The 15,728-nt window shown below is 46.6% G+C and overlaps 1 protein-coding gene across 1 annotated transcript in view; it reads right to left on the reverse strand.

Annotated features, from left to right (window-relative positions):
* Positions 1 to 4,384: 4,384 nt before the first annotated feature.
* LOC119444321 (fatty acid synthase-like) overlaps positions 4,385 to 15,728 on the reverse strand; it is a 208,118-nt gene continuing 196,774 nt past the window's right edge. The window contains 2 exon segments of the mRNA XM_049664541.1: positions 4,385 to 4,819; positions 13,263 to 13,496. Coding sequence (XP_049520498.1) covers positions 4,632 to 4,819; positions 13,263 to 13,496 — 422 coding nt within the window. The 3' untranslated portion in view covers positions 4,385 to 4,631.

Consider the following 15,728-nt stretch of genomic DNA (forward strand, 5'->3'; position numbering starts at 1 on the left):
AGTATAAGGGTAAACTCCACAGTGGCGGCACAGCGGTGGGCCTTCTGTGCGGAGGCCAATAGAAGGTGCATATGGGAGGGGGTCAGGAGGGTGCCGGTTTGTGCCTGGCGGATGAGCACGCCATGGTGGCGCGTCAGATCAGGATGCAGCTTGAGAAATATTCAGCGTGCGTCTCGATATGGTTTCAGGTGCGGTGGCGTTGATAATGATTCGTATGAGTCTGGCCGGGGAATGTCAGGAGCCTGGCTTATTGTTTCGCAGGCAAGCTGATAAGCTCTGAATCTAGACAATCGCTACCGACGATAAGTATGCTGCTGCAAGTGCTCCGTGATATTTGTGGGCACGTCGTTTTGCAGAAGCTTCCTGCACGCGGACATGGAGTGCGTGAATATTATAGGTGTGCGTGTGGGTAAGTAGGGAAGGCTCTGGATAGCTGCTGCGATTGCCTGTAGCTCGGCTGTGGTGGGGGCTGTCGAGGGTATGAGCGCTCTGTCTACTGTTTGGAGGCTGTGATCGACTACGGAAATGGCCGATCCCTTCTGCTGTACACTGGCGTCTATACGGCAGTATGTGCCTCGGGGCTTACGTGTGGTGTGCCCGGTGTAGTATGCTACCCGTTCTTGGCTAGGGACTTTGTTATTATCCGGGTTCATTTGTCGTGGAAGGGGCGCTATATGTAGTAGCGATCTAGCTTCTGGAGTGTGTGGCAGTGCATCTGCAGGCGGCGTGTCACATGGTTGTAGTCGTATGCTATGCAAGATCCTGTGACCTTGTTCTGTTTGATGTAGGCATAGCTCCTTACCGCGGCGGTGGATGTCGATGAGTTCGGTGACAGTCTTGTGGCTTCATATGTACATGAGGAGTTCTGTGCTAGCGCAGAGCACAGAAGTATGGGAGTCCCAGCTCCAGCTTGGTCGCTTTAAGGATGACTGCTTCGAGATGGGTGATGTCTTGACTGCGTAGGTTGGTATAGGAAAGGTGATACCTCAACCTAGACATTAGGATGGCATCGCGTAGGTAAAGCATATCAGCCTCCTTGAGGCCATGGTTCCTCTTTGATACTCGGCGCATCATATGCCGGATGTGCTCGCCTTGTTTAAGCAGGTACTGTACTGTGGTGGCCGGACATCCATCTTTCTCTAAGTTGAAACATATAAACTTAATGGTGCTCGGTTGCGGTATTGGTACGCCTTCACTGATGATGGTGATGATTGGAGGTATCCATCTCTTTTGGAGAACGACAAGAGCCGTCTACTAAATTGCTCATCACACCTATAGGTGAAGGCGTAATATATTCCTGATCACACCCTTACACTCCATTGGTGAAAGGGTAGTATATTGATCAAAACATCGTCGAGGAATGGGGTTTAATTGCATTTCAGAAGGCCCGTCATAAAGGTGTAATTCCCTATAACAACCAGCATTTTCACGGGCTCAGGGGATTAGTTATAGACACTTAAAAACACTTAGGGGTGTAAATTATTTACCAGTGTTTCTGCCTTGCGCGCGCGAGATCGAGCCACTCTCCTCGGCTTGCCTTCACACCCTTTCACTTGCACTCAGAGCAAACGGCACACGCGCACTATGGTATTGCGCTTGGACTTTATCAGAAACATCACAGCCACGACGACGGCGACGGTGGTCATGCGGCTGGAAGTATCGATATTACTGCTATCGCAATAAAAGTTCAAGTGCGATAAGAACATATTGCGCATCGCAGCGCCGTTTACTGCAGACGCGAGGGCAAGCGGGCGAGGGAAAACCGAACAGGATGGTGGCTTGATGGCTTGATGGTGTCGCCCGCTGGCCCGCTTCTGTAAGCGAAAGGGGGGATGGGTGAGCGCGCGCTGCGCGGGAGGAAAGGAGGCAGGTGAGCGCTCTAGCCCTGCCGTGCTGGGCGTGGCTCGGCTGTGCGTTGAGGCGCTGACCCGTGCTACATGAAGAGCTGCAGAAAAAAGCTCCTCTTCCTCTTCACAATCACTCCCTCTGTGTGTGCACGGCTACGCGCGCTCTATCATGGAGCTGATTTGCGGCGGGGACAAAGTTGGTTTGCGGCTTAGTGTGCGCATTCCTCCCGCGCGTCTATTGATCTAGGTCGCGTAATCAAAAGTGTCGAAATAAAGCAGCTCGAAGCATTTATCTTGCTGCTGTGGCCGCTCCTCATCATACCAGCAGTAAGGCAAGGAATGTCTGCGACCATTGAGCAACAATGAGAAACATCTCTGCATGTGTGTCTGTGCACGCTTTGCACCATGCTTGCTAATTGGGCTAGTAAATGAATTGATTACGGAAATTTATACAGCCGATAACAATACTAACCTTATGTCGTACAGCTCTCTAATGATTTGCTATCGCAATCGATGCTTCAACTTTAGGGCGAAGCGTCGGTGTTTGTTTTCGTTGACACAAAACGTTACGCACTAAACGCTTTATTTAACTTTATTTAACCAGATGAAATAGTGCAAGTCAACGATGCATTGGTGCCGACAATAACGCATACTTGATGTGTGCTCAGAATTCCGCTCCCGAATGGGCGTCCGTCGCACTGCGGAGTCTGTAAATGAGAAGTATATTTTTGAAAACAATCTGCTGCATAATGATGGTAAAAATAATAAAAAGGCCACAGTGCATCACCAGAAATGCATTAAGCTGTTATACAGTGTTGATTTCAATGACAAAGATGCTTGTAATTCTCCAGCACGGCGCATTCTGTTAAAGGTATAGGGGCACATTGACGCTAGGCAAAAGAACTGTCTAAATAAATCTTAATTGTAAATAATTTAAATAATAAGCTGCTATAAACAAAGAAAGAAACTCGTAAGCAGTCGAAAAGCGGTGCATTCGCAGTGAATGGCTGGGAAACTGTTGAGCAGAAGTTAATGCCGCTGTGCGTTTCCTTGAAGCTTGGCGTGGGGGACACTAAAATAAATCTATTAATCCGCGCGTACATTTACTATTTGGTAAAATTACTCGAATGAAGTTTCCAAATTTTGGTGCTTGTCCGCAACACACACAGTTATGGCGCACCAGAACCAATCGGAAACAGCCTCTTTTGCATCGCACTTTCCCAATGGGCACTCAATCAATTTCTTACTCCTTGTAGTTGAACAGAAACCAATCTTCGACAATTTCTAGTATTGAACTCCGGTGTACAAAACGACTTTAGCATGGACTGGTAAACTGGCATTCAAATGATTATTTATTTTGACGCGCCTAGTCAAAATTCAAATAAAATATTAAGAAGTCAGCAAGTGATAACGTACATTTTAAACGTGATCATGTCACTTGCTATTTTCGTTTTAGAGCATGTCTATCTATAAACTGCCCAGCTGTCCATTTCTGGGTAGTTTACATGGTTTGAGCCCCTTTCTTGCCCAATGAACGTTCCGCAATAAGTCCTTGAAACTGCCTTCAGCCTTAAAACTTCCTGCTTCATCCCGGCCGCGGCGGCCGCATTTCGATGGAGGCGAAATGCAAAAACGCCCGTGTGCTTGCGTTGTAGTGCACGTTAAAGAACCCCAGGTGGTCAAAATTAATCCGGAGCCCTCCACTACGGCGTGCCTCATAATCAGAACTGGTTTTGGCACGTAAAACCCCAGAAAGAAGAAGAAGAACTTCCTGCTTACGGCCGCGTGCTTGTATATTCGACAAACTTAAAATGCAGTTGTATCGTGTGATTAATTTTTTTACTCTAATTGTAATGGATTTTTAAGTCAAAGGAGAAAAATAGGCTGGGCTGTATTTATAAATAGCGCAAGCACAGCACTAAAAAATTTCTATTATCGTGAAACTATTTTTGATAATCCAGAAAAGGCCGCCTTTAAGTTCCAGCATTCGCGCGCCGTCAGATCATAGATTTTGACAGCGTCTGCACGTGACTTGTTAATTTTAGTCAATACAAATGCACTTCATTGTATTTTTAAAAAGCCACAGATTTAAAATAGCAAGTTTCGAGAGCATTTAAAAGCCCAAGAAAGCCATATCACCAAAGACAGAAATAGGAGGCCTCACAATGATGTTGCGCGCATGGGTTTCGGAAATAAATTCAAAAGCGAAATTTTGACCTTACATTTCACTTCTTCTAAACAACCTATTACCGCCAAAGTAGTGAAGCAGTTTTGAATGAACGCTGTGCTCGTAAAATGCAATATATACTTTCTCTCGATGGAGCCTTCAGAGCAACGTGGTCGTAAGATCCAGATGTACGGTGTAATGTCTCCACATTGCCATTTTTCGAAACATTCAATTACGCGCCTGCATCAAAGGCTAAAAGCCAGAAGTGGGCCCGCATTCACAAAACGTCTCTTTTTTGGTGAACGTAGACTTACGGTCTTGCGTTTGACACCCGCCACTTGTAATGGCCTCCATGTGATAACATAACAATTACAGTGGTTATAGCCAATGCCAAAACGCATTGTCGAAGAGAAGTAGGAGTATTTCGCTGTGTATGTACGTGGTGTAGGAACATTAACATATGAAAGGAGAGGCCGGAAGTGTTCGTGTTGCCATGATGAAAGTTTTCATGGAAAGACCAATATGAATCAATGTCGAATTATCTGGAATGATACTGTTGCATGCGATATGTTTAGGGTCCACTTCATACTAACTTTGTAGTGTTATTCATCGGCTGTCTAGCTGGCTCTGGTGCTCTCGCTCAATTTCTGCAGCGTATTGATGGTCAGTTGCCGGATCTCGTGCATGGATAGTGTAAGGCCGATGTATCGCTCGATTGCCTGCCTCACTTCAACAGCCATAAGAGAGTCCAGGCCAAGTTCGCTGAAGCAAATGGCGTGGTTCAGGCTTGCGGGATCCTTGACGCCTGCAAAGCCAGCAGAAAAACAATTGTGCACTCTTCATCTTGTAGCCCCTACTACTACGTTTAGCGCCCAATAACTTATAATTAATCGAAGATTCGTGCGAGGTGTCATCGTCTTGTAGTGAACATAAAAATAGGTATTTCTTGATAACTTTTATTCAAAAATGATATGACTCGTTATTTTAGTTTAGCTTAGGTGCTCAGTTTCAATTTAGGAGCTTAAACACTTTGAGGGGCTCTTAAGAGGTTATAGGCAGAATATATTGTTTTCCTATCATGTGAAGCTTAGGTGGTTAACCACTGCGGTGTAAAAACCTTTATATTTTATCGCATAAGTACGGAAGAAGGCAAAGAGGAATTCAGTATGGTAAGGAGGATGAGCAAAATGATACACAATGATTACCTGAGCGCGTCACTTGTCGCGCGGTTCATTTGGCAAATAGGCAGGCAACATTGAGCATATATTTCACTTGCGCGGATATGTATGATACTTGTGACACACAGACATGCGGAGGACACTCTGCTCGGCTGTTGCCATATGAACAATTCGACTGCAGGTTGCATATTTTCGTGTATTCAAAAAACTTGACGAAGGCGCACACAATGGACGACTACTGCGATCACAATCCCAGGTGTCGCAACAGGATCGGTGAAGTCGGTCAGTGAAGTTTTGTAATAAAATAGTAGCCCACTTGTGTGAAGGTCTGGCCCAATAAATAGCTGTCACCACCGTTACTACAAACGTAAATTCTCCAAAATGGACAATGCTAACATTTTCTTAGTTTCCTTATTGTATAGGATGTTTTAACCCGTATCTTCAGGGTCGCTTAATCGCGCTCCGAGGCTTCGGCTTGTTCTCTTTTGAATGGGCAGTTTCACATGAGAAAGAGGATTGGGGGAGGGAGGGGGGGCAGGTGTACCCGACTAATAATGCCAGCTTCGTGCAATACCTCCGACCCAAAGAGTACTTAGTTTAGAATGTCATAACTGCTCAATCTTCAGCGGCCTTATTGTAAAAAATCGCAACAGCACCCACCCATCTTACGATGACTAGTCACGGTAATGCGTTACCCTTGAATCAATAATGCGACACAACGTACTGCCGCCGTCAAAACGAGTTATGTACGAGGCATGTACAGCTGCGGAACTCCTCTTCCGCGCTTCCCCCGAAGAGCGCTCCGCGCCATCCGGCCTCCGAAATGCATAGGGCGCCTGTGCGAACCAACTCTGAGAAACGCCTCATGCGGGAAAAGGGCGCTTCTCTCGCGCTTCTTTCTGAACACGCTGCGCCATCTAGTTGCACTGGCGATAAGTCAGCGCGTGGCCTCTGAGATGTGAAGCGTGGTGCGCCGGTGCCTGTGAAAGCTGAGAATTGTTCTTTCGCCTGTCGCGCACACTGTGACACATACTCAGTAATCCAAGTTGGGGAGAGGTTCATTGAAGAGCTGGAAACACATACATAGTGTATCCATGATGCAGCTTGCTAAAGCGTTGGCGCTAAAGGTGTTGATAGAAAAGCGGCCCATTCCCAGTGAATTTGTGGCGCAGCTTGCTAATGCGTGGGTTTGCTACCCTTGTGTAGATCACGTGACGTGGGTTCGATTCTGCTCGGCATCGGATAAATTTAGGGATTCTTTTTCGTCATTGTAGAGCGGTACATTCCTAGTAGCACATACCTAGATACTGTAGCCGACGTCAAGGACGTTTATTGAAAAGCCGCAACCACCTACTGTCCCATACCCAGTCACCCATGTTCGCATCAAAGCAGTGCATTGAAAACAAGCACAGACCGAGGGGCACATACTCAATGCACCAAGTCGGCGTCAAAGAGTTTTGAAACAGCGATACTTGCCCAGTTCCGCATCTACAGTGACCCATGTCGGCGTCAAAGAGGCTTGTTGAAGAGCGGCACGTATATACACATTGCGTCATACTCAGCGACACAAGTGGGTTCGATGGATGGTTTCGAGCCCTGTGTGGGCTACAACAGTTTAAAACTGCGCGACTTTATTTCAGCGGTTGCGAGACATTCAACTGCAGATGCTCACACCGTTTATTTTTCTTCTTCTTTCTAGCCTATCTTAGCCCCAGGTGACGTGGTTAACCAGGACCATACCACAAGAAGAAAGAAGCGCTTTAGGTGGACTCCCCCTACCGACAAGTCGCCGTGTTCATTTGAAAATTCGTTCACATGGGCACGCTAATGAGGAGGGCAGGTTTGATCCTCTAGAGAGCCACTGTGTCCTCATGCCAATTGCGCAGTACGTAAAGTGGTGTAACGAACGCTTGACGACTGGGAACGGGTCGTCAAAATGAGGTTGAAGAGCACGACGAGGCGCGTCAATATGGACGAAAACATGAAACTTCGTTTCCAGGCTTAAGGGCAGGAAAACATCACGTGGACTCGTGTGAGCAGTAGTTGGCAAAGAATACAATTTTTGTATCAATATCCGCAGACACTGGACGGAAGAAGCAGAATCAGGAACAGGCGGCTTGGGAGAACGGTATACCGATCAATACACGTAAGCAATTACCTGGATTGCGGCGAAGGTCCCAGGATCGCCCATATCAATGGTGCCGAAGAGTGAATCGGGGAACGAAAGTTGTTCGTATGGATGTTTGGTGTTAGACTGGCAACCTGGCAGGCTGTATAAGCACGAACACAGTAACGCACGTCGGTGCGTACACGAGGCCAGACGTAACGCTGGGTGGTAATGTCTTGCCGTAACGTACGCCTGGCTAGATGAGCAAGTGCATCGAATCAAAAACAGCATGACGAAAAGGGACATAGTTGCGAGTATGGCTAGCTGAAACATCGCACCAGATCGACGCCATCGTCGGAGAAGGGGATGTGCTCCAAGTGGAGTAATGTAGAAGACCGGAGGCATGGAAGCTCGGGGAGAGATACATGATCCTGCGCGAGCAAGCAGAAGGAGAGGTCAGTGAGAGCTGTCGTGGCGTTGATGCCGATGCAACTCAGAAGGTCAGCTGCACTTTTGCGGCCGCGTTTGACAGCGTATTTCAGTGGTGAATTCGGCGAAGAAAGTAACATGACGGGGCTCTCGAGGAAAGTGGTTGGCAGTGAAGAAACGTATGGTGGAAGCGAGAGGCTTGTGGTCGGTAAGGATGACAAATTGTCGACCTTCGAAGAAGTACCCGAAGGGCTTCACTTGCGATGTGGGTGACGATCAGCTCCCGCCCGAAACTCCTATATCGGCGTTCAATGTCGCGCAACTTGCGGGAAAACAAGGAGACGGAGACCCATGTAGCATTTGGTCACTGGTGAAGAGCGGATCGCACCGCTACTAGGGATGCGTCAACCATAAAACTAGTAGGAGCACTCTGTGAAGGGCTGGCTTGCCTTTCGCAGTGGAAATAGGCGCTTCAAGAGGCTGTGATAGTGTGGAACATGTATAAATGAAGCGACGGTAAAAAATGAGGGGGCCGAGAAAAGAACGCATGCTACGTATGGACGTCGGAGGTGGATGTCGATAACGGCCTTGTATCTTGTCAGGCAGCGGAATGATGCCGTGCTTGCGGATGCGATGTCCAAGGCAACCTAGCATTTATGACGAGATCACAATCACGCAGACAAGCAAACATTTGGCGGAGATGTGCTTTGCGCGTCCCAGCATAATTTCTAGCTATGAGGATATCGTGAATGTAGGCAGCCAAAACGATAAACCCTAGGTGACTTCATCTGTAAAACGCTGGAATGTTTAGGCCGCATGGTGTACGCAATCCAAAAGGCATACGCAAAAAAAAAAAAAACTCGGAGACCGAACCGGGTAGTGATAACACTTTCGGTCACATCAGATGGTTCAACAGGAATCCGGCGATAAGCCATCACGAGGTGTACCTTCGAATATACTGCTGGTCCGAACTAAAAAGACAGTGCACTCCTGAATGTCCGGCATATCGTAGCGGTAAGGAACACTGACCGCATTCAGCGTGTAGTAGTCACCACAGAAGCGCCAATTGTTGTTTCTCTTAGGCCCCATGTGCATCTACGACGACCGCGAGCTTGATGATGGATAAAATATTTTATCTGCAACATATACTCGAACTGGTTGCGAGCACCACGAAGCTTGTCACGAGCAAGTAGACGTGGGAGGCAGTGCACAGATGTGCCTGTGGTGACAATACAATGTGTCCTGGTGTATTTAGGAGGCTATAACTCGGTTCGATGGTGGCAATACGTCGTGTCGCAATATTGATTTATTGCTAAACGCATTATCAGCCAGAGTCATCGTGAATGGTTTCCGCAACTTTTTCTTTTTGCACATCTTGTGTCATAATGTAGATTAGTCACTCTTTTATCAGTAGAAGCAAAAATAAAATAACACGGCAGAATACAGAGCTACTGCCTCTCTTTGCTGATTAGCGGTAATTCTATTCAATACGCTCTAGTACGCCTTCTGCAGTAACTGACAGCCGCAATATGAGCTTTACACCTAGTGCATGGCAGGCTCTTTGGCGCACCTGTATGTGATGTGGGAAAGGTGACATCTAGCTGCTATGGCATGAACGGTGTGTTTTATGCAGATTTGCGATCTCAGATGTGTATTTGGGAGAAATTAAACTGCAAGTGTCAACATAAGTGGTGCAACCAGGGCAAGAAAATGTGAACATATAGTTATGTATTTTGTACCAGCAAATGCATTCTACACATAATTAGAAGACGAGTATAATAATGCACTATTGAATTGTACGTCGCTCATTCTACACATCTGCATGGTAATGGTTGTATTTATAATTTGTATGCTGAACAATTTACTTTGCTAACTGTATGGCATATGTACATAATCTGCAAAAATACGCGTTGCAGGGACCCTAAACTCCAGAGCAGCGCAAGCAGCCTAATCGAAGACTGTGATGTTTGCTTTATAGCAACAGTGCAGAAGGCACAGCAACAGAGCATCCTTCAAGGGGAAATTAAAAGGAAACATTTCTCTAATAAATATTAGTACGGTTTTGCAACAGATCGCCTAACAGCGATTATGTACGTGCTTCTTCCTTGGAATGAACTATTTGTCTGAACCATACTACAGCTTTAAGAAAAATTACCATTCTGTGGCAATACTAGCAAATCGTTTTTTTTTACTTTCGCCGTTTTCAATAAATTTAACAGATTTTACCTTGTCAAGGTACACTCACTTTGTAAATTGTCAATACCAAAAGATCATATTTAACTTATGCATGATATTTAACAAACAAATCGTTGTGTTCAACTTCAGCTATAAATTTTGACCACATTTCCCTGCTCAATCGCTGCTCACAGTCACTATGCAGTGAAACATATATATTGTGTGTGGTTATACGCGTACTTGATAAAGCTACCCTGCATGCTGGTACAATTTTGTGCATAGGAACTAGTACAATATTGGCTCACTGTGATGATGTGGATAGTGGCGTGCGGTGGCGAGAAGACCTGCTTCGAATGATGATTGTGTTGTGGCTACAAGAGGAGGATTGGTGATGATGGTAATGGAAGATGACGACACGTGCCACGAACGAAGAAGCGACACGAGAGCACGCAGAGCATGAGAGCGAGCGGCAGCTTCGAACGCAAGGTCGAAAAACGGCGGCTCCAGGCTCGGGTACCGGCGACCGGGTGTCCAGCTATCGTGCGGACCCGCGCAGAGATCCAGCTCGTGGCTGGGCTTTCCTGCGCACCAGCGGCCTGCTGTGATAGCGGCCTGGTGCAGTGCTTCCTGCTTGGACCGGGACGCCTGAGCTACCAGCTAGCAGCCTGCTGAGCGAGCCCGAGGACTGGCGACCGGGCGTCCTGCTACCGTGCGGACCTGGTCGTGGATCCCGCTCGTGGCTCTGCTCTCCTGTGTACCAGCGGCCTGCTCTGATAGCGGCCTGGTGCAGTGCTTCCTGCTGGCCACCGGGGCGCCTGAGCTACCTGTCCTCCGACCGAGCCCGACGCTGCGGTGCCCGACCGTCACGGGCACCGCAGCGACGAGGCACACGTGCGAGTGTTGACGCATGAGTGCTAGGCACATGTTTATATAGGACAAACGATTCGCGGACTCTATCATCATCACACTCATCACACTCATCAATCGCTCAAGCGCTGGCGACTACAAGAATTCGCATGTGTCGTGCATATTGAAACGAATTGGTGCGTTGCAACAAGAACCGACAGCATTAAAAATCAAACGACAAAGAAGACATATAAATTAGATGGTTTATATGCAACCAACATGGTGTCCAGTTGTCTTGTGACCGTTCGTCTCGTCTAAGTGAAGTTGCTTTTTGCTATAGCGTTTTTTTTGCAACTCAAGTTCAAGTTCACTTCGTATTGTAAGGAAGATATATTTTAAGCGACCTCCGATAGATTGTGCCTACCTTGTTCGAAAAACTCCTATAAGGAGTAACTGGCATGCACGCCACCACCTGTGGTATCTCAACACAATATTTTGTTGCAGAATGGGATGGAGCATTAATATTTTGTTGAGCGCACGGTGTCGACAGAGCTTGCTCATAAAAAAAGGAAAGAGGCCAAGCCGTTAGATAATTAAACATGCCTGTACATACTTATGTAAGGAATGTTTAAATTATTGGGACACTCTCACACCAATGACACGAAACTTTTGAAGTTATTTATGCTACCATGTATTACAGTTCCTCGACTTGTGTTCAAGACAGATTTTTCACTTTATCACGACTTCGCTTTTTGCTGTTTAATATAACGGATGCTAACTTCCTCTGCCTGAGCATGCTAGAACATTATTTTTAAATGAAGCTGCGTGTTACGATTTGCCTTCTCATGTACATGTCTGCTTGATGCACAGATATAACTAATTTCTTATGTGAACACGGTGCATTGTTTGGAGGTTGCAAGAAATATTATTCTACACTTTTATTGCAGAAGTTTTTGTGATAATTCGAAATATTGGACAATACCAAAATATTATGTACTATTGACCAAAACGTTTACGCACCAAAGGATCTGACAAAAAGCTGAATATCTAAGCAGCCTCAAATCGCACCCTGGTATTCCCATTTCCAGCCTCTACTGGTACATTCTAACAGCATTGTGATGTACGGTTTTATAGGCTACTTTTAAAGGCTGCTCGGACATTTAGCGTTTCCTGGGATCCCGTGGTACGTAAACATTATTGGTCTATAGTATTTGTACTAATTCGTACATTATTAAACGTCTCTGGGTAACCCCTACTACAGCAATTACGTCGTAACCATGATCAATAAATCTGCACCTTTACAATAAGTTAAAATAATTAAAGGCGACGACTTTTCGCTTCGTTCGGAAGTGAACAAAAAGAAAACGAAAATCTGAACCTTAATGATTGCGCCATTAAGAGCTCATCCGTGTCACACGCAATAAACATTAATAAGGTTCCCAATTGTTGAAACTTGATTTTAATTTGTTTATTTACATCTGCTTTTGTGCCGCTGTATTCAAACATCCGAAAACAGAAGCCAAAATTCTACTATCAAGTCGCGAGGTAGTGTGCTGTTTTTGGTGTTATCCGGTAGCACTTGTGCATTCGTATTTCACCCTTAGCATGGTGAAGTTATGAAAAGGGGCAGATTTTAGGTTTTGTGATCTATACATGGTACAGGTAAGCCTAACTAAAGTAACGCTTTACAAAGGGACGCATTTTAACAATTTTATTCAGCTCTATATAAGAGTTTATTTGGCAATCTTCACTGAAGTGATATGTAGCAGATGAACACGTACTGTCATTTAACTTATAGGTTACTGTCGCCTTTTTAAGAATGTGCACAAAATTTTCTCATTGGACATTTGGCTATCTATCAAATTTCAGCGCAATGCACCAGCGTTACAGAATGGACAGCATAAAAAATTATACTTCGAAAGGCCGCCCAATTTTCAACCTTCGATTAGCGACGTCGAGAGGGTATGCCCCTCAGATAACATGCGGATTGGCGGCATTTTGTCGCAAGCTCCCTGCTGTGTTCTAGATTGGTCAGTATTAAACACTCCCATCGGTAATGTGCCATGTTTCCACGACCATGCTGCACACGAAACACGTCCGTACTGCATGGCGTTGTGTGTGCTTTGCAGCGACTCGCGCCCAAAGGATTCGTTTTTGTAAGTGTGTGATGCATCATATATAAGCGGCACACACACACAAATACAACACCGATGACACGCGCGCACGGTCATGTCGCAGAGCGTAAAATTGAGGTTAGAGTGATGAAACAATGCGTAAATAAATCGCAATGCAAATGACTGCACAGGCTCCTCGCATTTGTACACTTCCGGGCATGCATCTGGAGCAGGGCAACGCAGAGCTGAGATCACTGTGCACATGTTTGGCAGAAGCTAAAGAGCAGTGGTACTGCTTCACAAAGCGTAGCCAAATATACTTTTACCAAAATTGAACACAATTTTATATGGAGCTCAATGCTTTCACAGTGACAAACTGATCAAATGAATCCGTCTTACCGAGAATTCGTGCGATCACCGTGACGAGGTCGCACTTGTTGCTGTCGCCCTCCGTGGATAGATCAGCCTTGACGCAACTCGAAACGACAGGATGATTCTGGTTCAAAAACTGGTCCATCAACGTGATGCACGAGCTGATTCGCTGGGGCGTTGTGCCGGCGATAGTGGCGTCGTCACCCATTATCTCGTGGAACACACCGACATCAGCGATGGCGCCCCACTGGATAGCGAGCCCTGCAGTAATCAACATCGCTTACATGCCATAGCTGCAGGAGAGCCTTAACCACATTAGCACGAATGTTAAGCGACACATACAGATTTCTCGCGAGTTGATTGTCGCAGGTGATGCACAGGGATTGTTAATGCAGCGGGTGTTTCGCGAAAATGCAGTAATGGTAGTGCGGAATTGTGTTTTGTAAGTATTGGTAACAATTATCACAACACACACTTCATGACAAGCTTTTGCAATTCTATATTGACACCTTCACTGGTAATCATAGTGGGGAATAAAAACCTGAGCAGCAGTGAAGAATTTCCGAGTACCTTGGGAAGTGTGCGAATGTACACCATTGGTCTTAGCAACATAATATTGGACCACTTTAACACGCGTGCGCACGCACGCACGCACACACATGCGCATGCACACAAATATATATATATATATATATATATATATATATTCTTACGAAGAGTTGTGAAGAAATGGTCTTATTTTACAGGAGATGGGCGATGATCGGAGCGTGATCGTAGCGCAGTCCGGCCTCTCGAGCTCTTCGTTCTCTTCGTCTTCTCTCTTTTTGTGCCTGCCTTTCGTATCCGTTACATTTCCCCGCAAGCAGACGAAGCCCGTGGAACGAGTCAGGATGGACAAGCAGGGTAGAAAGGCTTCAGGCGAGCAATGTGAGTCAGCTGAGTTCTGCTTGATCGCCGACCATTGCGCAGGAGGTGAGCTATTACGTAAGTCAGTTCGCTCAGGCAGTCCACAATAGCAAATGGGCCTGAATATTGTGACAAGAGCTTCTGGCACAATCCACGCTTGCGTTGCGGTGTCCAAAGAAGGACCAAGTCACCTTTTTCGAACGATACTTGTACGTGACGGTCGTCGTATCGCTCTTTCGAACGACTTTGCGAGGCCAAAGTACGAAGACGAATTATTCGACGGGCTTCTTCGGCGAGACACAAAGTCTTCGATACAGAATCGTCATTGTGCAGAACGAAGGGTAAGAAAGTGTCCAGAGGGCTTCCCGGTAACCTTGCATACAGGAGATAAAATGGGCTATAGTTCGTGGTTTCGTGTTTTGCCGTGTTATATGCGTAAGTGATGAAGGGCAGCACGTCGTCCTAGTTCTTGTGATTGCAGGAGACGTACATGGCAAGCATGTTGGTCAGCGTTCTGTTTGTCCTTTCAACGAGGCCATTGGTCTGTAGATGATACGGCGTCGAATGACGGAACTGTGAAGTGCACAAACGAAGTAACTCTTCAATGGCATCAAGCGTGAACTGGCGACCGTGGTCGCTGATGATGACACGTGGTGGGCCATGAAGAAGGACCACGGAACGCAGCAGGAAGACCGCCACGCAAGCAGCGGTGGAAGAGGGTATAGCTGCAGTTCCTGTATACCGTGTAAGATGGTCTACTAATACAATTATCCAACGGCTCTTGTTGTTCGATAAAGGGAATGGACCCAAAAGGTGAATGTCTACTTGCTCGAACGGCTACTAGGCGGTGTCAATGGTCGAAGGGGACCCGGGGCTGCGGTGGTCGGTCGCTTGTGACGTTGGCACGTTTCACAACTAGCCACATAGCGCTTGGTTGTGTCGTACATCTTGGGCCAGTAAAAGCGCTCCTGAGTGCAGTGCAGCGTTCGTACGAAGCCGAAATGTCCGGATGTCGCATCGTCATGCATGGAGCGTAGAACGTCGGAGCGGAGACTCTCGGGGACAACAAGCAGAAAATGCGCTCCATGCCCTGAGTAATTAGTTTTGTAGAGCAACTCATCACGGACAGTAAAGCGACCACTGCCTTGAGAAGTACGGGCGGCAACAAAAAGCGGATCGAGGGTAAGATCATACCGTTGTTCTCGCTGAAAGTCTGCCGCATCAGGGAACGTATAAGTAACCGCAGCGAGGCAGTCGTCAAAATTCTCAGGATCGCAGTCGGTAGTTGCAAAATGAATCCGAAAGAGGCAGTCTGCGTCAGCGTGACGACGGCCACTCTTGTACGACACCACAAAGTCGTATTCCTGGAGGCACAGCGCCCAACGTGCGAGGCGACCAGAGGGATTACGCAAACCGACCAGTCAATTGGACCACTTTAACCACTTTTGAATGGTGGTCGGTGATAATCTTGAATGGTGTACCGTAAAGATAACGCCGAAACTTCTGTACAGCGAAAACAGCTGCCAGGCATTCTTGTTCCGTAACCGTATAATTGCATTCAGATTAGCTCATGCAACGGCTGGCATA

This window comes from Dermacentor silvarum, chromosome 3 (assembly GCF_013339745.2).
Source record: "Dermacentor silvarum isolate Dsil-2018 chromosome 3, BIME_Dsil_1.4, whole genome shotgun sequence".
NCBI lineage: Eukaryota > Metazoa > Arthropoda > Arachnida > Ixodida > Ixodidae > Dermacentor > Dermacentor silvarum.